This window comes from Theropithecus gelada, chromosome X (assembly GCF_003255815.1).
Source record: "Theropithecus gelada isolate Dixy chromosome X, Tgel_1.0, whole genome shotgun sequence".
In the NCBI taxonomy this organism is placed as follows: domain Eukaryota; kingdom Metazoa; phylum Chordata; class Mammalia; order Primates; family Cercopithecidae; genus Theropithecus; species Theropithecus gelada.
Window position 1 is genome coordinate 105132213 of NC_037689.1, and position 23295 is coordinate 105155507.

Below are 23295 nucleotides of genomic sequence, written 5' to 3' on the forward strand. Positions count from 1 at the left end.
TAGCTTTCAGTCTTTTAATATTTTATTGCATTTTATTGGCTATACACACATATCCAGTCATAATACAACTTATTTTACCAGAATCATTTGGGACCAGGCATGAATTAGACTTTTAAAATATAGTTTGGGCCGGGTGCAGTGGCTCACACCAGTAATCTCAGCACTTTGGGAGGCCGAGGTGGGAGGATCACTTGGGCCTAGGAGTTTGAGACCAGTCGGTAATGTGGAGAGGCCCCGTCTCTACAAAATTTTTTTAGAATTAGCTGGACATAGTGTCATGTGCCTGTGGTACCAGCTACTAGGCAGCTGACCTGGGAGGATGGCCTGGGACTGGGAAGTTGAGGCTGCAGTAAGCTGCATTTGCGCCTCTGTACTCTCACCTGGGTGACACAGTGAGACCCTGTCTCAAAAAATAAGTAAAATGAAATATTTGTAAATGACTTTAGGGACCCTTCTGAGTCCTTTAAATTTAAGGTTTTCTTAAGGTAAGTATATACATTTTCCTTTGAGGCTGTTACAAATTACTACGAACTCAGTCACTTAACACAAATGTATTGTCTTATAGTTTTGTAGGTGAAAAGTGTGACATGGGTCTTACCTGGCCTAAATTCAAGGTGCTGGCAGGAATGCATTCCTTTATGGAGGTTTTGGGGTGGGGGGCAAATCCATTTCCTTGTTTATTTAGTTGTTGGTAGAATTCAGTTCTTTGCAGTTGAAGGATCAAATTCTCCTTTCCTTGCTGTCTGTTAGCTGAGGGTCAGATCCCCTTTTCTTCAGAACCTGCAATAGTGGTGAAGTCCCTCTCCCATTTTGAATAATTCCTGTTACTTCTTCCATCACCCCTCTCTGACCTACCCTGCTGTCTTCCATTTCCACTTTTAAATGTCTATTTCATTACTCTGGGCCCACTTGGATAATCTCCCTATTTCAAGGTCGATAACTTTTTTTTTTTCCCTTTGGGACAGGGTCTCGCTCTGTCGCCCAGGCTGGAGTGCAGTGGCATGACCGTGGCTTACTGCAGCCTTGAACTTCCGGCCTTGGGCAGTCCTCCCGCCTCAGCCTCCTGAGTGGGTGGGACTGCAGGCACGCATCACCATGCCTGGCTGTTTTTTTACATTTTTTTTTTTTTTAAGAGATGGGGTCTCATTATGTTGCCCGGGCTGGTCTTGAACTCCTGGGTTCTGGTGATCCTCCTGTCTTGGACTCTCAACGTGCTAGGATTGCAGGCGTGAACCACTGCACCCTGCTGAAGATGTATAACATTAATTCTGGCTGGGCACAGTAGCTCACGCCTGTGATCCCGGCACTTTCGGAGGCGAGGCGGGTGGATCACGAGGTCAGAAGTTTGAAACCAGCCTGGCCGACATGGTGAAACCCCGTTTCTACTAAAAACACAAAAATTAGCCAGGTGTAGTGGCACACACCTGTGGTCCCGGCTGCTCAGGGGGCTGGAGTGGGAGAATTGCTTGAGCCCAGGAGGCGGAGGTTGCAGTAAGCCGAGATTGCGCCACTGCACTCCAGCCTTGGCTAGACTCCATCTCAAAGACAAAACAGAACAAAACAAAACAACATTAATTCCACCTGCAAAGTCTCTTTTGCTAGGTCATTTAACATACACAGGCATAATACTAGGGATTAGGGCATGGAAATCTTTGGGGCCTATTTTTAGTCTACTATAATAAGTATTTTATCTAGGAACAGAAAAAGAATTTTGAAGTGCTTAAGGATAAAGGAACAATTCCAAATATTCCAGATGTAATTTTGCTCCTTTCCCACTTGAGAAAGATTATTGAAATTCAGCTGTATTAGTCATTTTATTATGGCAGTAAACTAAATCTGTGCTAGTTTATATTTTTTAAGTAAATTATTCACACCCTTTGATACTTTTTTACAGGTTGAGCTGTGTAAAATTGCCAATATTTGATTGTTTCCAACTACAAAAAACAGCAATTTCCTATAGTTTAACCTAGTACCAGTAAGTTAAAACATACCTCATGTTAATTACATCTCACAATTGATGGAGATAAAACTATTTTAACAGAGTAGAGAGCTAATGTTCTAGGGCGAATAATTTTTTAAAAAATCAAGCTCTGGCTCTGTCGCCCAGGCTGTACTGCAGTGGTGCAGTCTGGGCTCACTGCAACCTCTGCCTCCTGGGCTTAAGCCATCCTCCCACCTCAGCCTCCCTAGTGGCTGGGACTACAGGCGTGTGCGACCATGCCCAGCTTATTTTTGTATTTTTTGTAGAGACGGGGTTTTGTCTTGTTGCCCAGGCTGGTGTCGGACTCGTGAGCTCAAGTGGTCCTCCTGCCTCAACAAGGTGCTATAATTACAGGTGTGAGCCATCATGCCTGACCCAAATAATTTTTTTCTTCCAAAAATTTAATTGGAAAATGACTTACCTTGATAAAAAGCATTTTCAAATCATAAGCAGATGATTACAAGCAATAATCTACATCCCAATGTCTATATGACTTTTTACTTTTTTTATTTTTTGATAGTCTGTCACTCTTGGTGCCCAGGCTGGAGTGGGGTGACACGATCTTGGCTCACCGCAGCCTCCGCCTCCCAGGTTCAAGCGATTATCACGCCTCAGCCTCCCAAGTAGCTGGGATTACAGGCACGTGCCACCATGCCCAGCTAATATATATGAGGTTTTTTAGTCTCAGCTTTTAATAAAAAGCTTATTGTTCCCCCCATATGTATGTATAGGAGAGAATGCTAATTGCCTGACCCAATTATCTGTTCTCCCTTTTTTGCTTTGTATCAGAATCCCAGAATTTATTCAGGTTAGCAATGTGCCTAGCTTTCCTTGCAGATACATGTGGTCATATGACTAAGTTCTGACATTGACATGGAATAAGAAGTGCTGAGTGATGGAAAAAAAAAAGAAAAAAGAAAAAAACAAGTGCTTAGTGGTGCTTCTGGGAAGTTTCCTTAAACTTAAAGGCTTAAGAGGAAGCAGGTGGGTTCATCTTCTGTTCCTGCTGGAACATGGATGTGGTAGCTAGAGCTCTAGCAGGATTCTTGGACTTCAAAGTAACCTTGGAAATAGAAGCCATGAATAGCAGAGCAGCAATACAGGAGACTGGGTCCTGATACTGTGCGATTACCCTGGACTGCTATGAGTAAAGGGTTAATAAAACCTTTTCTTTCTCCCTGGTGAAATGATCTCAAGTTTGGCTTTCAGCACTGTTTCTCTGGAAACCTACTAGGCAAGGTAATAATGGAATGTCAGTTGTAATATTAGGCAATATTGTTTATGATTAAAAATGAGCCCTTAGCAGGGCACAGTGGCAAAAAATAAATAAATAAATAAGGAGAATGCAGTAGTCCTCCCTTAGGCATGGTTTCACTTTATGTGATTTCAGTTACCAGTGGTCAACTGTGGTCAGAAAATGTTAAATGAAAAATTCTAGAAATAAACTATGTATAAGTTTTAAATTGTGCACCATTCTGAGTAGTCTGATGAAATCTTACACAGTTCAGCTCTGCTCCACCTGGGATGTGAATCATCCCTTTGTCTAACACACCCATGCTGTATATGCTACCCTCCAACCCATAAGTCACTTATTAAAAACCAAGGAGAGTTTGCAAATCAATAATCTAAGTTCTTACCTTAAGAAAATAGAAAAAGAGCAAAATTAACCCAAAGCAAGCAGAATGAAGAAAATAATAAAGAGTTGCTATCAATGAAATTGCAAACAGAAACATCACAGAAAAACATTGAGACAAAAAGCTGACTCTGAAAAAAAATCAATATAATTAATAAACCTCTACAAGGCAGAAAAAAATAGAGAAAACACAAATCACCAAAACCAGGAAACAGGGTATATCACTACAGATCCTACTGCCATTAAAAGGGTAAAAAGGAAATCCTATCAACAGATTTATACTTGTAAAGTCAACCACTTAGCAGGAATGCACGAATTCCTAAAAAACTACAAACTATGAGAACTCAACCAAGATGAAACAGATAATCTGAATAGTCCTAGAAACATTAAAGAAATTCCATTTGTAATTTAAAAGCTCTCAAAAACAAAATATCCAGGCCCAGATAATTTTACTGGAAAATTATACCAAGCACTTAAAGAAGAATTAATACCAATGCTTCATAAATCCTTCTAAAATATAAGGCCAGTATTATACTATTATCAAAACCTGGCAGAAACAGTAAAAGAAAACAAAACAAAAAATGCCCCAAACTACCAATCAATACATATCATGAATACTTGAAAATCTCTCATACATTTAAAAATCCTCAACAAAATACTAGCAAACCAAATCCTACAATGTGTAAAAGGAATTATAAACCCTGACCAAGTAGAGTTTATTCCACATATGTAAAGCTGACTCAAGATTAAAAATATATCAACGTAGGGTGGGCATGGTGGCTCATGCCTATAATCCCAGCACTTTGGGAGGCTGAAGCGGGTGGATCACCCGATGTCAGGAGTTCGAGACCAGCCTGACCAACATGGTGAAACTCTATCTCTACTAAAAATACAAAATTAGCTGGGTGTGGTGGCACATGTCTGTAATCCTAGCTATTTGGGAGGCTGAGGCAGGAGAATCACTTGAACCTGGGAGGCGGAGGTTGCAGTGAGCCGAGATCGCGCCATTGCACTCCAGCCTGGGCAACAAGAGTGAAACTCTGTCTCAAAACAAAAAACTATATATAGATAGATAGATAGATAGATAGATAGATAGATAGATAGATAGATAGATAGATAGATATATGTATATCAACGTAATCCACTGTATCAAGAGTTAAAGAAGAAAAATCATGATTATGTCAATTGCTGCAGAAAAGGAATTTGATGAAATCCAGTACTTGTTCATGGTAAAACAAACAAACAAACAAACAAAAACTCCCAGAGGGGAATTACAACTTGATAAAGGGCATCTACAAAAAAAATCTACAAATAACATCATACTTAAGGTGAAAGACTGAAGACTTTCCACAAAGATCAGGAACAAGGCAAGGATGTCTGCTCTTATCACTGCTACTCAACATAGTATACTGGAAGTTCTAGCCAGTGCAAAAAGACAAGAAAAAGAAATAAATGACATACAGATTGGAAACGAAAAAATAATACTTTATTTGCAGATGACATACCTGCCTATAAGGAAAATTCCGAGGAATCCACACAAAAAAAAAACCTCCTAGAACTAACAAGTGAGTTCAGCAATGTCAAAAGATATAAAATCAACACACAAAAGCTGTGTGTTGATTTTACACTAACAAAAACATGTGTAACATAATACCATTCATAATCAACTACAAAATAATAAAATACTAAGGTATAAATCTAACAAAACCAAAACATGTATGTGATGTGGGTGATGAAAATTACAAAATGCTCATGAAAGAAATCAAAGAACACCTAGATAAATTTTAGGACATATGTTCAACACAGTAAAGATGTTAATTCTCCCCAAATCGATCTATAGGTTAAACGCAATTCCTATCAAATCCTGGGAAATTTTTATGGAAACGAAAACAATCTTGACAGAGAAGAATAAAGTGGGAAGAATCATTCTACCAGATACCAAGGTTTCTTACTGTATTGGCTATAGTAATGAAAGCAGTGGGGGAAAGACACATAGACCCATGGTATAGAGACCTCAGAAAAAGACCCACACAAATATGTCAAACAGGTTTGTTTTTTTTTTAAGGCGCAAAAGCAATTCAATTGAGGAAGGACACTTTTTTCAAAAATGGTACTGGAACAAGTGGATATTTGTAGGAAAATGAAGAAGAAGAAGACAAATCTTAATCTAAACCTCCTATCTTATACAAAAATTAAATCAAAATGGATCACAGCCGTAAATGTAAAATGATAAAACTTGTAGAAAAAAGATACAGGAAAAAATCTTGGGGATATGGGGCTAGGCAAAAAGTTCTTAGACTGGACACCAGAAACATAATCCATAAAATAAAACTGATCAAATTAATTGCATCAAAATTTAAAAACTTTGTTCTGTGAACAACTCTACTAAGAAAATGGATAGGCTACAGACTACGAGAAAATATTTGCAAACCACATATGTGACAAAAGACTTGCATCCAGAACACATGAAGAATTCTCAAAACGCAACAGTAAAAAACAAACAATTTGATTAGAAAATGGACAGAGGACACAAACAGGCATTTCATTGAAAAGTTTATACTGATGGGAAATAAGTACAGGAAAAGGTTCAACATCATCATTCATCAGGAAAATGCAACTTAAAACTGCCATGATATCACTACACCTCCATTAAAAGAGCTAAAATGAAAAATAGCGAAAATAATAAATTCTGATGAGGACACAGACAAACTGGATCACTCATACACTGCTGGGGGACATGTAAAATGGTATAGCCACTCTGGAAAAGAATGTGGCAGTTTCTAAATCCACAACTACCATATGATCCAGCAATTGTATTCCTGGACATCTATCCCAGAGAAATGAAAACTCATGTTCACAAAAGAACCTGTACATAAACGTTCAACAGCAGTTTTATTCATAATGTCCTAAAACTGGAAACAGCCCAGATGTCCTGCAACAGGTGAATGGTTAAACCAACTGCAGTATACCCATACCATGGAATATTGCTCAGCAATAGAAAGAAGCAAACTATTGATACACACAGAAATGCAGTGAATCTTTGGAGAATTATGCTGAGGGGAAAAAAGTCAATCCCAAAAGGTTACATACTGTATGACTCTATTTATATATTTTGAAATGATAAAATTTTAGAAATAGAAAATAGATTTGTGGTTGCCAAGGAGTTAATTAGGAAATGCGGGTAGAGGGGTGGGTAAGGGAATTTGGCAGAAGGGAGGGAAGGTGGATGTTGTGATAAAAGGGGGAACATGAGGAAATGTGGTATGAAATTGTTCTGTATCTTGACTATGGTCGTAGATATACAAATCTACATGTGATAAAACTGTACAGAACTAAATACACACATACACAAGTAAAACTGGGGAAATCTGAAGTAGATTAGATTTTATCAATGTGAATATCCTAGTTGTAATACTGTACTACAGTTTTGCAAGATGTTGCCTCTGAGGAAAACTAGGTAAGGAATTAACATGACTTCTATATTATTCTGCAACTACCTCAATAGAAATTTCAATTTAAAAAAAGACCAACACACATAAATAAGTTTTGATTCCCAACCTCTTTTCCTACAACTGCCAGCTCAGTAGCCATATAATATGACCCCCAATTTATGTTAGGCAACAGTTTTACCAAATCTGTTCTAACTGCTTAATATGGCTGGCCATCTTTTCAGCCTTCACCGTATGTTTCCTCATTGTTGCCTGCCTTCTAAGCCAGTGCCACATTCTAAGGTTTCAGTTATTGTCGAATCTACCTTCTATGTTAGTTAGGTTGTTAGTTAGGCTGTTTAAAAGCAACCTTGAAATCTTAGGGGCTTGCCATAATTAAGGTTTATTTCTCATTCAGAAACGGAGGAAGGGAAGGACACAGGGAGAGCGAAGAGAGAAGAGGATGAAAGAGAGAGAATACTGTCCTCTCACTATTCATAGCTACTTTTAAGATACCCAGTTTATTAAAATCAAAGTTACACTCAGAATAAATGTACCTGAATTCTTAGTGCTAAGTATATCTGATGGGAAAAAGAGTATTTACAGAGATGTACAAAGCTCCATTTCTGCCATGAGAATACACATACTAGTCTTGCCACTGATTAAGGTGGTGACAAGACATTCTGCTTGTGTATAGCACTGCCCTTCACACAAAATTAATAAAGAAATAGATTTCAAGGAAGAGTGTAGAAAGAAAAGATGGTGAAAGGATCCCGAATTCATGGAGGCAGAGGAGAAAAAGGTAGTAGAATTATTATATCTTAAGTGATCTTTATTCAGTCATCCTGTTGAAATTATTACTTATTCAAGTCTCATTTCAAATTCTACCTTTTCTAGGAAATCAACTGAATATTATGTTCTTCTTCCTTTACCATACCCCTACCCCCTCACTTTGTATCTGTTCAAGGCAGAGGTGCCATTAATATTTATACCTCCTACACTGAGATACACAATGACTTGGCATATAGTAGATGCTTTGTATTTAGAGTCACAACTGCTATGTCATTTCAACTAGCATCTAAAAGAACATCTTCCAATTATATAGCCTTCAGTTTTCAAAATGTCAATATATATTACCCCATTTGATTCCCACAATACCCTGGGATGGAACAAAGAATTAAAAACTCAAGAAGGTTAAGTTACCTCTCAAAGGCCAAAGCTAATGAATTTCTACTATGACCTGTATCTTTAGATTCCCATATAATAGTGCTTTTTCTGTTACAGTGCACCTGTTTGCCAAATGCTGTGAAATTTTTTAATAAAAAGTATTATGCTGAGCTAATAACTGGCACCGCAGCAAATACTATTTGTTGTCCCTTCAAACACTGAAGTGCTCAGAACGTGGCTGGCCTATCTCAATCCCATCTGGCAAAGTTTAATTGGTGAAATAACATCAGTTTATCTTATCCATGAGGTGGCCATTGAGCATGGGCCCCAAAAAAGCATTAGAGTAAGACTCCAGTGTACTGTGTTTGTTTTTTGGCCAGTAACAGAAAGAAAATTGCTTTGGAGAAAAATCCGTCCTTCTCACAAACAATATAAATTCTGCTATTTGGAAGTGATTTAAATTATGTTACATATTTCATCTGGGGAGTCTCTCCAGCTTGAGGAAGTTCACTGGGGCACAAAATGTACATAAGTAGATTAGTGAGAAATCTAATTTTGCAGATGTATTGAGTGTATTTCAAATCTGGATTTACATATAGAAAAGGAAGTTTGGGAAGTGGAGGTCTGAGAATGTTAACCATCACATACATGCGCTTTCCTACAAGAGCTGAATACTTGCTCAATTCTCATTTTAGTACCTTAATCAAACCTACAAGAAGTTCTTTAGAATCAAGAGACAAAGGTGTGACAACAAATCTGTTTTGTCTGTAAAGGGGAACAAAGATGAGCAAGTGGCTAATAAACAGTGGAAAGACATAAAATACCTTTCAATTAACTCCGCTGGGAACAACCAGGTGTCTCTGTTGAGGTTAAGAGATGCTAAAAGTGAACCTCACAAACAGAGATGTCTTTATGTTGCTACCACATCTCTGGCAGAACAAGGGCATTCGCTTTTCAAGTATGTGAAGTGGAACATTATACTCAAGAACGCAAGAGATGACCTCACCAATCAACCAATGCCACCAAGATTTCCCAAAGAATTAAAGAAAAAGACGAAGTAAATGAAACAACCTTGCTCAGTAAATCAGATTCTATTCTAGAAGACAAAACAGGAAGAAGGCACTTTAATTGGAAATCAGAGGCATCTTTTGGCATCTCAGCATCTGACACTCTTCAGATATGAGAGGGATGAAAGTAATTAATAAAAATATTTTTAGGCCGGGTGTGGAAGCTCATGCCTGTAATCCTCACTTTGGGAGGCTGAGGTGGTGAATCACTTGAAGCCAAGAGTTCGAGACCAGCCTGGCCAACACCATGAAACTCTGTCTCTACCAAAAAATACAAAAATTAGCTGGGCATGGTGGTGCATGCCTCTAGTCCCAGATACTTGGGAGGCTGTGAGGCAGGAGAATTACTTGAACCAGAAGGCAGAGGTTGCAGTGAGCCAAGATCATCCCACTGCACTCCAGCCTGGGTGACAGAGTGAGGCCCTGTCTCAAAAAATACATATATATGTATTTTTAAAAAATCTTCCTTGTCTGGACCAAAGCTTCTTAAAAAAATCCAACTCCAAAAAATCTCATTTAAAACAATACCCTCAGACAATAAATATTAACAGTGGATAAATATAAAGTATGATTATGATATACCACACAAAACTGCTTCTCTAAAATGATCCTATGACATTTTTTGCAAGAGTTAGTCAAATCATGAGAGACAACTAAGAATGTTTTACATAAAAAAAAATAAGGTGTTCATAGCCATTCGGCTTCGTACTAATGGGACTGTATTTTGGAAATATTACAAAATCCCTTATGGTGCTTATAGTAAGGAGTAACTCTGCCCTGAACAGCAGCCTAAATGTTGTGAGCAGCTATTAAATAATTATGCAGTTCTATTCCTTAAGAGACTGCAATAATTATGGATGAAATATATTTTCATCTTGAAGCTTTGGGATACTTTATGAAAGAAGTAAAATGCCATGAAAATACTCAGTGAACTTTCAAATAATTACAAGTATAAGATTTTTCCATTGCCCACTCCTTTATTGGGGTGTTTGATAAATATTACCAGACATGATTATGGTTTGGTATATGAAGAAACAGAAAATGCCTATCCCTCACCCCATGTCGCCTCTAGCACCATATACTTAAAACTAGTAACAAATTGGCTCAGATGGATTGCCAATTCTGTCGTAAGTGGTCCCAGAAGAACTGGAGTTGCTGCAGTTTCAGTGACTACCAACTCAGAAGACAGATGTGTGACTGCAGCATTGCCATCAAGTCAACCTCAAAATAATGTTGAAAATTTTTACAAAGAGAATAACAAGAGGGGAAACTGGTATTCGACTATAGTACTACTAACTCCCAATTATCTAGACTGATCGGGAGAAAAAAAGGCATAGTTAATGTTAAACAAAGGAGGGAAATATCAAATGTAAAAATTGATCATTGCCTACACATGTTCAGACACTCCTTAATTCAATTATCTAGTACTTTGACACCTTTCTAGTTGAGTCCCATCACTTATCTAACCCATCATATAAGTTAGAGAAAGAAAGGGGCCTGGTTCTCTGTAACTTATTCATGGATATTGAAAAGTTGACTGGACTTTTATGTAATATTTTAACATATTTAAAGTACAATGTTTCATTTCCAAACCACGTTTTCTTTTAAACACAGTCTCACTGTCACTGAGGCTGGGGTGTAGTGATGCAATCATGGCTCACTGAAGCATCAAACTCCCAAGCTCAAACCTCCTACCTCAGTCTCCCAAGTAGCTGGAACCGCAGGTGTGTGCTACCACACCCAGCTATTTTTTTCTTTTAAGAGATGAGGTCTCACTTTGTTGCCCAGGCTGGTTTCAAATCCCTGGGCTTAAGCGATCCATCCTGGGATCGCTGAAGTGCTGGGATTGCAGACATGAGAGACACTGCCCAGCCTCCAAACCACTTTTAAAGAGCCAACTTTTTAGTTAAATATGTGATCCTCTTAGTGCAACAGTTGTCATGTTTTATGATGGAAAAAATGTGTATTAAAATTAAAGATATTAAATTATCAAAACATTTCCCAGAATCCTTTTAAAATAAAGATTTGACTATATACAAGTTGAAGATTTCTCTTTAGTAAAAAACTATAATATTTGTATTGTTAAAATAACACATCTATTATTTTTTCTATAACTATTATTTGAGTAGGAATAAATGGATTCATTGAGCTTACTCTTAAAACTTTTCAGTCCACAGATCATTTTAGCATAAATGATCCAATTAACTACTAAAAAACAAAATAAAATAACAAAAAACAACCTCTGTTAAGACAGCATAATTAAACCCTGCCACTCTCAATTTCTTCATCTTGTCATTTCCTGATATGAAAAAGAAAGGCTTCTTGGGTGGGAATGGCAAAAAGGAGCCCACAGAGTCAAGAAATACCAGGCTTATTTTCTCATTCTTTATCATGGCCTCCTTTGTCTCAGTTGAGAACCAATATGAAATCTCATCGCCTCTCCAGCTCAAATGAATTTTTAGCAAAAAAGTAACTCCAAGTAATCATTACTCTTCATTGTTTTTCTCTTTTTATCCTGTGTTGACTTAGAACTTTCCCCAGATACCTAGCACTTATATCCTATCCAAAGTACTATCATACTTTGATAACCTTTGTCCTCTACTATTAGGTACATGACTAAGATTTGTTTTTATATTCAGTGGTCCTACCTTACAGTTGTTTTAAGAGCATACCAGAAGAAAGAACACCATTCTGATAATAAGGAAGTCTGGATCCTGGTCCTAGCTCTACCATTAATTAGCTGTGTGTTCTTAAAGAAGTCATTCAACCTCTCTGAGCCACAGTTTCTCCATTTAAGTAAAGTAAGTCCCTTTCAATGCTAACAATCTTAATTTTATTAAGGAAACACTGGCTGAAAGCCTTGAGATTTCATTTATGATAAAGAGAATCCCTGCCAAGAGAAAAAAATCACTATAATTTTTCTCTACAGCCCAAATTACTTTTGAACACCTTCCTCAACTCTACCCAAGAAGCACTGATCACTGTAGAAAAACATGCGACAGGAAGACAACTAAGCCAAGCATTGTTTAATCTCATTCCTCAGTGTTTTCTAGTTACTGACACTCTCACATCTCAGCAGTTCTTATAACTTGCCTAGGTAAGCCTAGGTAACTGGTTTTTGGTGATAATCTACCTGGAACTGCCTTCTCTAGATTCAATTTAATAGCTACCTTTTGAATCACATGACCCTTCTTTTCTCTTACCTGACCTCATAAACATAGTAAATTCTGAATCAGTAACCAGTTCTGCCACTACCATTTACTGACATTGCTTCTTTTAATCCTTACAGAACCCCTAACAGGTACATATTATCCCTCATTTTTAAAATGAAGATACAGATTCAGAGAGATTAAGTAACAATTAAGGTCACACAATAATTAAGTGGTAATGCCTTGACTTGAACCCATATCTATCTGACTTAGAAACCTCTCCCCATCAGGTAGTTTTTAAAAATATTAAAGTGATATAGAATTTAACCTCCCTCTGATAATTCAAAACAGTTTCAAAATGGATAGAATATTTTTTCCTTAACACAGGAGAGAAGGAAGTAAAGATGAATGATGATATAGGTATGTCTGAAAGGTAAAGAAGCTGAAGAAGTTCATGGTTGATGACCTCTATTAATGCAGAAAATGAAAAATCTAGAATGCCAAATAATAAAATTTGTATTATTTTAAGGCCACGTCTTTAAAAGTAATAACTCTGGTTAATCAGCTCCTATTTGTCTTAATTCCTTAGGCTTCATTATATTCCATATTTAAGCAAAGTCTATAAAAATGATTTCTGCCCCCCAATTTTTAAGTCCATAGGAAAGTTGAGAGAATAGTAAAAAACACACACATGAATGCCTTTTACCTAGATTAACCCACTGTTAACATTTTGCCACAAATTGCTAAATCTTTCTCTTGGCAAATTTTTGCTGAAAGTAAACTACAGACATGAGAATTCTCTAAATAACATAGCCTGAATCTTCTAAGAATAAGGATATTTTCCTACATAATCATAATAACTATCACATCTAGTAAAATAAACAATTCCTTAATATCATTTAATATACAGTCCATATTCAATCCCCCAATATTCTAAACAATATCTTTTTAGTTTTGATCAGTACCTAATCAAGGTTAACAAGGCAGACTTGAATGTTATGCTTCTTTTAATCTAAGACTATCCACTTATTTTTGTTTGTTTCAAATTTTTTTTCTCATAACAAACTTTTTGAAGAATCTAAGCCAATTATCTTTCAGAATGTCTCACACATAGAATTTGTCTGATTATTTTCTAGAGATTAGATTCAAGTTAAACATTTTGGGTAAGAATATTACATCATCTTTCAGAATGTCTCACACGTGGAATATCTGATTATTTTCTTATGATTAGATTCAACTTAAACATTTTTGATAAGACTACTACATAAATGATATTGTATACTTCTTATCATGTCAGATCAAGGGGCACATAAAGTCAAGTTATCCTACTATTGGAGAGGCTAAGTTTGATCACTTCATTAAAGTGGTACATGTTAGGTAGCTGTTGTAAAGGCACATTTTGTCCTTCGTAATTTTTCAGTAATCTACGGAGTGATATTTTTGAGACCACATAAATATCCTGTTCTCCAACAATCTTAAACTCAATGGTTTTAGCATTCACTGATGATCCTTGCCTGAATCAACTATCGTGCTGGGGTTGCAAAATGGCTCTTTTCCTCATTGAATTGTACAATTAAAATGGGTGAACTTTATGGTATGTAAATTATGCCTCAATAAAGCTGTTTTGAAAAAATTAACTCAGCAACTTACAGACTGTATTTGGTCCATTTTCTGCTATCATATTTTTCTGCCAAGAAATGACAGTTTGAACATTTTACGAATGAGGCAGGGTGTCAAGATGAGGGTGAGCTTAATGAAAGTGTTCTGTTTAAAGTTTTATTAATGGTAGTTTTCTAATTTTATCATTCCTTTTAATAATTAGCTGGCATGCTTCTGTAGACTTTCTCCTGTACTTCCTTTGTTTTTTGGAGTATCATTATAGATTCATGAGATTTTATTTTCCCTCAATCTATTATAATCTGTTACTATTACTATTCTTTTTGATGTTCAAACCATCTTAATGTGGCCAGTGGGAGTCCCTTCAAGCACAATCTTGTGGCCTGATATAACCTTATTAGTCACTTAACAATGATTGCTTTCTTGCACAAGAAGTCCCAAGCTCACTCTGTACTTTCCCAGCCTGAGGCATGAGATTAGACAGTTCCCCAAGAAGACTTGGTTCCTTTCAGTGAGAATGGCATTTAGAAACCAAGATCTAGCTTCTAGGTGTGCTCATTGCCACTGGGGTATGTCTGTCATTGCTTCTAGGCCATTTCTGTGTATAGAACAAAGGAACAGGAATTAATTACTGATATCTTACATTCAAATTTATAATGCAAATACAAAAGAAAAGGAAAAATAACTTTTATCTCTGTGACTTTCAATGAAAATCTTGACTTCTATTATCACTAATATGCTTTGCTTGATTTCTCAATATATGTGAAATGGTAGTAATACTGGTATTATCATTCTGAAACTAATAATAAACCTATTAAGAGAAAGTTTAAAATTTCCTTGAGGTTCCTTATATCCTTAAGATGACATCCTAGAAGGATGCATCATCAAGAACACTATGTTCAAAAGTTATCTGAACTGGGTGATCGTTATAAATTAGTTATGTAGGTTTGTTTAGTTTCAGTATGTATTCAATTTTAGCATTTGTCTTCCTTCCCATTATTTTTTACTTAATTCTAATTTTTTGGTATGTAAAACATTTATATGGTCCCCAAGTCAAAACTGTATAAAAAGGCATATTCATAGAAGTCTTGCTTCTATCCCAACTCTATGTGCCCCATTGCTATCCATCCTCTATTTTCATTAATTTCTAGTTTATCCTATGTGTATTTCATTTAAAAAAATAAGGAATTACAGTTTTTCAGAACTAAAATACACATACTGTGAGTTAAGCAACACCCATACAACAGCTTTTATATGAGTTTGATCATGGAGCATACAACTGACATGTATCACATTTTCTACTTGCAATAAATACACAGAGTGGCATACAAGCAAACTCCCACCTGAATTCCGATCAATCCACTGCAGAGACTCCATATGGGCATTCAGAATTCTGCAGATCTGGTGGAGCTGAAAACACATATAAGACTTTTAGATTATGATTATTCTGAGGTGGTAAATAAAAAATAAACATAAGAAATTGACATTAGGAAGTGACTTTTAATTTCTTCTGGTAAGAAATGGACTGAGAATTACTAATTCAGTGTTTTTTTTTGCTAATTCATATTTGCAATGTTCATTATCTTTATATATTGGTTCAAATTAATTATTTGTAAATATCAGGAATTGGATACTTATAATTTAATAAGAAACTGACTACCCCAGTATAATGAACATTAAGACACATTTCATAAGACAATGAATTCACATAAAAAATTAAAAATAGCACCAGTTGTCAACCAAATCAGCAATTTTTAAAAAATGGTCATACTCAGTTATCGAGTGCGTGGGAAAAATAGGTACATTCATATATAGCCAATAGTAATATAAATTGACCCAACCTTTCAAAATGTAAATTTTTATGATACATATCAAAAGCTTTAAAATATTCATACCTTTTGACTCAGTCAGTATATTCTATTTCCAGGAGCCTATCCAGAGTAGATAATCAAATCTAAATGTAAGTGGTGATTACTGGACTATTTTATATTGGCTAAAGATTGGAAATAATATCTCTACCAAGCAAAAAATGATTAAGTATATTATGGCAAAGTCAACCCTGATGAAACACTGTAGTACCATTAAAACTTATGTTTTCAAAGAATGGTTAAAATTTTGGGCAAAGACCATGAAAGAATGTTAAGTGAAGACAGAATACAAAAAGTTATTTAGTTTTCAGTACTCTTTAAAACAAAAGAAGTATTTTTAGCAGCATAGCAAAAAAGACTAGAAAGAAATACACCAGTATATTATCAGGGTACTGGTAATATAGATGACTTAATTTTCCTTATGGATTTTGTAAGAAAATGTGACTGAATAACACAGTGCATAATATGAACTTACTTAATAAAACTTTTAGACATTAGGTGGTCTTTCCCATTGCCGCTCACAAAAAAGGGGGGAATAAAAAAGATAAATCTCATCACCGTGAATACTGGAACACATAGCTCCTATTTTTCTTCCCTAGTATGTGACCCAGAGTAATAAAGCTTTGTTAATCTGGTTACAATAAATTATCTACAGGAATATTATTGTTCAGAAAATGTTTTTCCCATTTCTTGTCCAAGGATTTATGCTATCTGCAAAAAGGGCTGTCAGTGATCTCTTTCTTCTTTTATTCTGCAATCAAACAGCAATTACCCTTTAATTGACTCGTCTTAAACATCCCAATCACCCCTGCCAGGAAAACAAAAAGACTCAAACCATTTACTACTCACTACTAAAATAAAACAAAACAATCCAGGGCGAAGTAGAGAAAATGGACAAAGACAGAATTATAATCTCCTTTTACTTACTTGTTTGAGAACACTCCACTTATATTAATTCAACATGGAGAAACTAGAAATCAGCTCTGCTGAGTGTCTAAATCTGCATATATTTACCTATGCATCAAAATTCTATTACAACAAAACAATTTTCAATTTTGGAATTACAATGGTAATCTAATATTTAGAAAATCTGTATTTTGTAAACTCTTGATCATCTGTGTGAACACAGGGACATGGTGTCATGAATAATTTCAGACTAATTTATATTTGTCTTTGTTCAACTTTAGATTCACCCAAAGTAGAGAATGGCATAATTTTTATAGCCGGAAGGGACTTAGGATCATTTAGTCTATCCTTGACATTTTGCAAAAGAAGGAGCCAAGACCCAGAGAGATTAAACGACTTAAAATTCTAATACTTTCTCAGCTATAACACACTGTATCTTTATAATTAAAAAATGGTAATGTGTATGTAGATGAAGAACTGTCTGTATATAATTGAACAAAGAGCTTACTAAAGAATAATCACCACTTATATATATGTCATTCATCTTCACCTACCCGATCCTGGCCTCACTCCTAATTATATTTAACTGATAGAAAGCACAATGGGAGATCCCTCTTACTATTACTGCCACAGAGTGGGAATGGGAAAACGAGGACTCCATTTAGCTGCTGAGACAACAGGGAAAGGTACAGGAAATAAACTCTGATCAGAGTATAGAGAAAGAAAAAAAAAAAAACCAATTCTTTCTTACTGCCAAATTAATTCACAGCACCTTAACTCTAACTGGAGCCTCAGCTGTAATTCCACTGATACAATACATTTATTATGAGCTAAGTAGTATTCTATGGGGGCAGGTATAAACCTAATAACCATATTTCACCAAGTTTCTATAGAAAAATGTAAAGTCTCAAACAGTCAGCCTAACAAATGTTAAAATACAATCTAATCATAAATTAAGGATTGCCTGGTTGTGTTTAACAGACACAAGCATACCTACTAACACTTACATGAGTATGTAAACAAATATGTAAAAAGAAGAATGAACTGGCTAATAAGTGAACAGAAAAAAAAATACAGGTACATACTTAGTTATGTGAAGAATAAGGGAGAAAACCATGACAGCTTAGGGAAGAGTAATATTTTCACCTTCCTGGGAATAACCACAAAAAGCTCACAACCTTTCCTGCTCCACTAACCACACCCAAGGGGCTTCATATCTCTAGAGGCAAGAAGAAACACTATAGAAGATGGATGAAAGGGACTAGCTTAAAGGAACCACAGAATGCTAATTTCTTTTTAGAGACAGGATCTCACTCTGTCACCCAGGCTAGAGCACAGTGGTGCAAGCATAGCACCTCAGCCTCCAGAGTAAGTAGGACTGTAGGTGTGTACCACCATGCCCAGATAGATTTTTTCATTTTTTATAGAGACAGAGTCTCACTATGTTGCCCAGGCTGGTCTCAAACTCTTGGCCTAAAGCAATCCTCTTGCCTCGGCCTCCCAAAGTGCTCGGGTTTTAGGCATGAGCCACCATACCTGGCTGAATGCTAATTTCATACTAAATCTTGGTTGTCTAAGTACACAAAGCAGTAAACACACCGGATCAGTAGTGTCAGCAGAACTTTCAAATGTATTCAGGTGATTAACACCATCCTTGAGATCTTGGGCCATTTGTTTCAGCTGAGCATCTATACGCTCTGCTAATCTGTAACTGAAAAGGCAAGTAAAATAAAGGGATTAACAAAAAGTGTTTTCTCCACTACCTATTCTTGTTGACATATAAACATGACACTGCTAATTGGATTTGCCCTAATTCCCCTATCTTTTCAGTGGAGTTCAATTATGACCACTGATATATTTTCATGGATGCAGCATTTGTGAACTTATTATTACCATATTCTAAAAAGACTCCAAATGAGAAGGCTTTTATCTACTTTGCCATTTTTATCATCACCTATTTATCCTCCAGGTGAATACCCTGGGGATCTGTAGAGCAAATGAATCCTTTAAGGTGTCAAAATACACCTACAGGACATTTACATACAAAAGAGAAGTTATTTAGGGTTTGGCAATATTCAATAAATGCTGAGATGTCTTCAATGATCTTGAATACACAAATTTGCAAAATAAAACCTCATATAAATATACTCCATCAGGCAAAAAAGATGTTTTGAGAAATGAGCTTCATGATAATCAAAGATAGACAAATCTGCTAAGTTCACTAGTTGCCTAAATTCTCAAGATTTCCACACAAACTACATACGCGCGCGCGCGCGCGCACACACACACACACACGACCCAGTCAATAAATATGTTTATAAGAATTAAAGTGGCCAGAGGATTTTTCAACCTTAATGTGTATAAAGATTTAAAGAGTCAATTAGATTTGTAGGTAACAACTATCTACTGCCTTTCTATGGCATAGTACTTAGGCCATAGAATTGGTTGCCTAGATTGTTGAAGATTCTGGTAAATATTTCATCACAATATAAATCTGGGCCGGGTGTGGTGGCTCATGCCTGTAATCCCAGTACTTTGGGAGGCCGAGGAGAGTGGATTATGAAGTCAGGAGTTCGAGACCAGCCTGGCCAACATGGTGAAACCCCGTCTCTACTAAAAATACCAAAAATTAGCTGGGTGTGGTGGCACATGCCTGTAATCCCAGCTACTCAGGAGGCTGAGGCGGAAGAATCGCTTGAACCCAGGAGGCAGAGGTTGCAGTGAGCCGAGATCGTGCCACTGCACTCCAGCCTGGGCGACAGAGCAAGACTTCATCTTGAATATATATCTGACTACAAAAGAGCAACTGGAAAGGAACTAATGTCATGAAGATTTCTTCAAACTACAGTTAGGATCTTATGGCCAAAAATGTAATTCTATATGTTTCAAAAAAATGATAGAATGCATAGAAAGCAATACAAAGAAAAGAAAAATTCACAAAGGTTGAAATACAAAAGCAGAAACTGGTTTAGGTTAATACAGATTAGTTGTACTTACCACATTTAATGCTCCTACAAAAAAGTTAACTTGCAAGCATGTTAAAAATAGGCCCAGTCTTAACTCATAATAAGTCATTGATAAAATGTGTCCAATTTAGTCTCAGTCTAGATTATGTTGTTCATTCATACAAATTCTAATACTTAATAAATTGACAGACTACCAAACCTCAGTTCCAGAGAAATAAAGTTACTTTAGAAACATTGGCACTGTACTGACAGAAGGTAAAGACTGAAGAGTTCACAAATAAAATATAGCCCTCCTAATACACTGACAAAATCACTCCATTTTTGAAAGCTATACAGTTTGCCTCCAGATTAACAAATTGCCTTTAAAATAGCAAATGATTTATCACTAAAGCAATTGCATGAACATTAGTTTTAGCAGAATCAACATAAAGAGGATACCACAAATATCCCACAATACCATGACACCACACACATAAAATTTGTACTTCTAATTTAAGAACAAATTTGACAAATACAAAACCTTTACAGTGAACATGCATAAGGTTGACAGTAATAACAATAAACAAAATGCTATAAAACAAAATTGCCAGAATGATTTCCTCATTTACAAGCATCCAGAAACGATAAGCAGAAAACAGTCAAACAAATTGATAAATGTCAACTACAAAAGCTTGTCCCTTTCTACCGATTTGTATTCTTTGCCTTCCAATTCGACTTTTCCCCTCTGTTCCTGGAATGCTCTCATAATATGTAAGTCCTGCCCCATTCTTCAATCTTTATTCAGTTACTTACGTCTTCACACGCTCCTCATCTGCATCCTGCAGATAATGAAGTCCACTCTGGTTGCTCGTAGCCTCCTCTAAATAAGTCAACAGAAATTCTAGTTCCTGCTGCTCTGACAGGATAAAATCCAATTCTTGTTCCAACCTGAATAAAGTAAGTTAATAAAAGGGCTGATGAAAGGAATTTGGAGTGACAAAAAGAAAAGAGTTAACAAACTACAGAGGGAAAAAAAACACTGAATAAAAAGATAGGTCTTTAATCTTTCAACCAAGGAAATCTAAGGTTCTACCTTTTCTGATCCAGTTTCACTTTGTTCACTTCTCCATGTAAAATACTAATCTATAAAGAGAAATATGAATACAACAATATAAGTATTTGAATTTATATAACAATTTTAGAGCAATATTAATTTTCTCAAATACACTTCAAATATGAAAGATTTCCTTTTATTCAGGGTACTTATTACCTAAGGAATATATTTTGAACTGCTCACCAATATTGGAATAGAAAATTAACCACAGGGCTGGGTATGGTGGCTCATGCCTATAATCCCAGCACTTTGCGAGGCTAAGGCAAGAAGATCACTTGAGCCTAGGAGTTTGAGATCAGACTGGGCAATGCAGTGAGACCCTATCTCTACTGAAAAAACACACACATCATTAGCTGGGGGTGCTGGTGTGCCCCTGTGGTCCCAGCTACTTAGGAGGCTGAGGTAGGAGGATTGCTTGAGCCAGGGAGATTCAGGCTGCAGTGAGCTGTGATTGCACCACTGTGTTCCAGCCTAGGTGATACAGCAAGACCTTGTCTCAAAAAACAAAAACATAAACAAAACAACAACAACAAAGAAAACCACAAAACACAGGTCTATGTTCTTATGTTCATCTGTAAATACTTGCACAATATAGGTAGATTAATGAAAACATCTTCTTACCATCTCACCATTCTCAATCAATGTACGGTCCCAAGCATTGACCTGAGTGGCCTGGAGAAGAAAGTACTTCTCTTGATCTTCCAGCTCAAGGTTCCACTCATTTATAAGACCCTCCAGGTGACCATATGTCATCACAGGAGTTGCTACTACACTAAAACATAAAAGGATGCAGGATGATCCAATAATCATACTTTAAAAAGTGTGATCAGATTTTAAAAATGAACTCAGGAGGACTCTGAGAAGAAAACAACATGTAAGGAGTTTCCCGTACCTGCACCCCAAGAAAACAAACATAACTGGTAAAGATGATTTAAAAAAACAACCCCTCAAAGTCACTTGAAATTATCCTAGAGGAATATAGTAAATAAAGATTTATTAAGAAACCTACTAAATCACAGCAATAATAGCTAAAGTCTGTGCCATAATCTGCTCTTTCTCTTCCCCTCATCCCAGCTCAGCATGACAGAAGCTCCTTTCTGGGTAGGCATAGGTAAGGAGATAGGATTCTCTCTCCCCCAGCTCTTAGTCAAAGTGACCCATTCCCTGTCTGAGTAGTATCCACAAGAGAGTGGGCATTCCCCACTGGGCAGAACCATGCAGAACTCTGATTCCCCTGCCAAGTGGTATCAAAAAAGGCTCAGTAACTAGCTAATCTTTGATCCCTTGGCCAGCAGAGCCAGTCAATGCTGATTCCTCTGCTGTGGCAGTGTCAGCAGGGCTCAGTGGGAAGGTAATCATCAATTCCCTAAGTGGAAGACACAGGCCCAATTCCAGTTCCTCCACCAGGGTTCTTTCTGTGGGATCCAATGACAAGTTGAACCTAAATTCCTACCCAGTAGCAACAAGGCTCAATGAGGCAGAAGAGGCAGGGTTTAGTCACCATTAGGCTTCACCTCTTGCCTCTGGTGTCAGAGAGACCCAGTGGGGAGCTGAATCTCTATACCCACCCAGCATCATTACAACTGAACAAGGTAATTCAAGTTAGGACCTGTAGGGATCCCACTTCCTACCATCCATGGGGTCAGCAATGCCCAATGAGAAGCTTGACCTCCACATCCACTGGCAAAGCCAAGACTAAATGAGGTAGGGCAAAGAATGCCTAGTCAGTACTTTGTCCCCCTTCTCCCATGAGCCTGTGTCAGCTGGGCCCAGTAGAGAGCTAAGCCTTCATACCAACCAAGGAGGCTGAATGAAGTGATATGAAACAGAGTAGTTGACATCATGCTTCTTCCCTCCCCTTGTGTCAGTGGGGCCAACAGGAAGCTTAAATTCTGCCTCCACCTGCAGCAACTAAGCAGTGTGAGTCAGTTCTCCACTTCCCCTTGATCTGGGGGCTCCAGGGCCCAGCTGGGAGCTGAGCTTACATCTCCACTTACTGGCAATAAAGTGGTAGCATGCAACGTTCGCCTTTCATGAGCGATGAGTCAGTGAGGCTAAGCGGGAAGCAGAGTTTCCAAACCACCCATCTGCCTTGAGACAGCGTGTGAATAAGTGCTCCACTTTTGCTGGAGTACTGTAGGTAAGGTCCAGTGGGAAGTTGAACATACAAACACACACATCCCTTGTACTACATGTCAATAAAGAGATGCTTGATGAAAAAAAAAAAAGATGAAAATAGGACCTAGACTTTCCTAACATAATAGACAGAATGTCCAAGATAAAATTTTAAAAATTACCCATCATATCAAAACCCAGAAAACCCACTACTTGAAAGAGAAAAGACAATAGATGCCAACACTGAGAGGTATCAGATATTGGAATTATCTGAAAAGAATTTTAAAGCAACCATCAAAAAAAGG

At 36.9% G+C, this 23295-nt stretch overlaps 1 protein-coding gene across 1 annotated transcript in view; it reads right to left on the minus strand.

Moving 5' to 3' along the window:
- Nucleotides 1-23295, minus strand: part of NUP62CL (nucleoporin 62 C-terminal like) — an 83210-nt gene that overhangs the window by 10272 nt on the left and 49643 nt on the right. The window contains exons 5-8 of the mRNA XM_025372595.1: nt 21497-21647; nt 20855-20904; nt 20575-20709; nt 15386-15452 (exon numbers count right to left, since the gene is read on the minus strand). Coding sequence (XP_025228380.1) covers nt 15428-15452; nt 20575-20709; nt 20855-20904; nt 21497-21647 — 361 coding nt within the window. The 3' untranslated portion in view covers nt 15386-15427. The remainder of the gene's footprint in view (nt 1-15385; nt 15453-20574; nt 20710-20854; nt 20905-21496; nt 21648-23295) is intronic.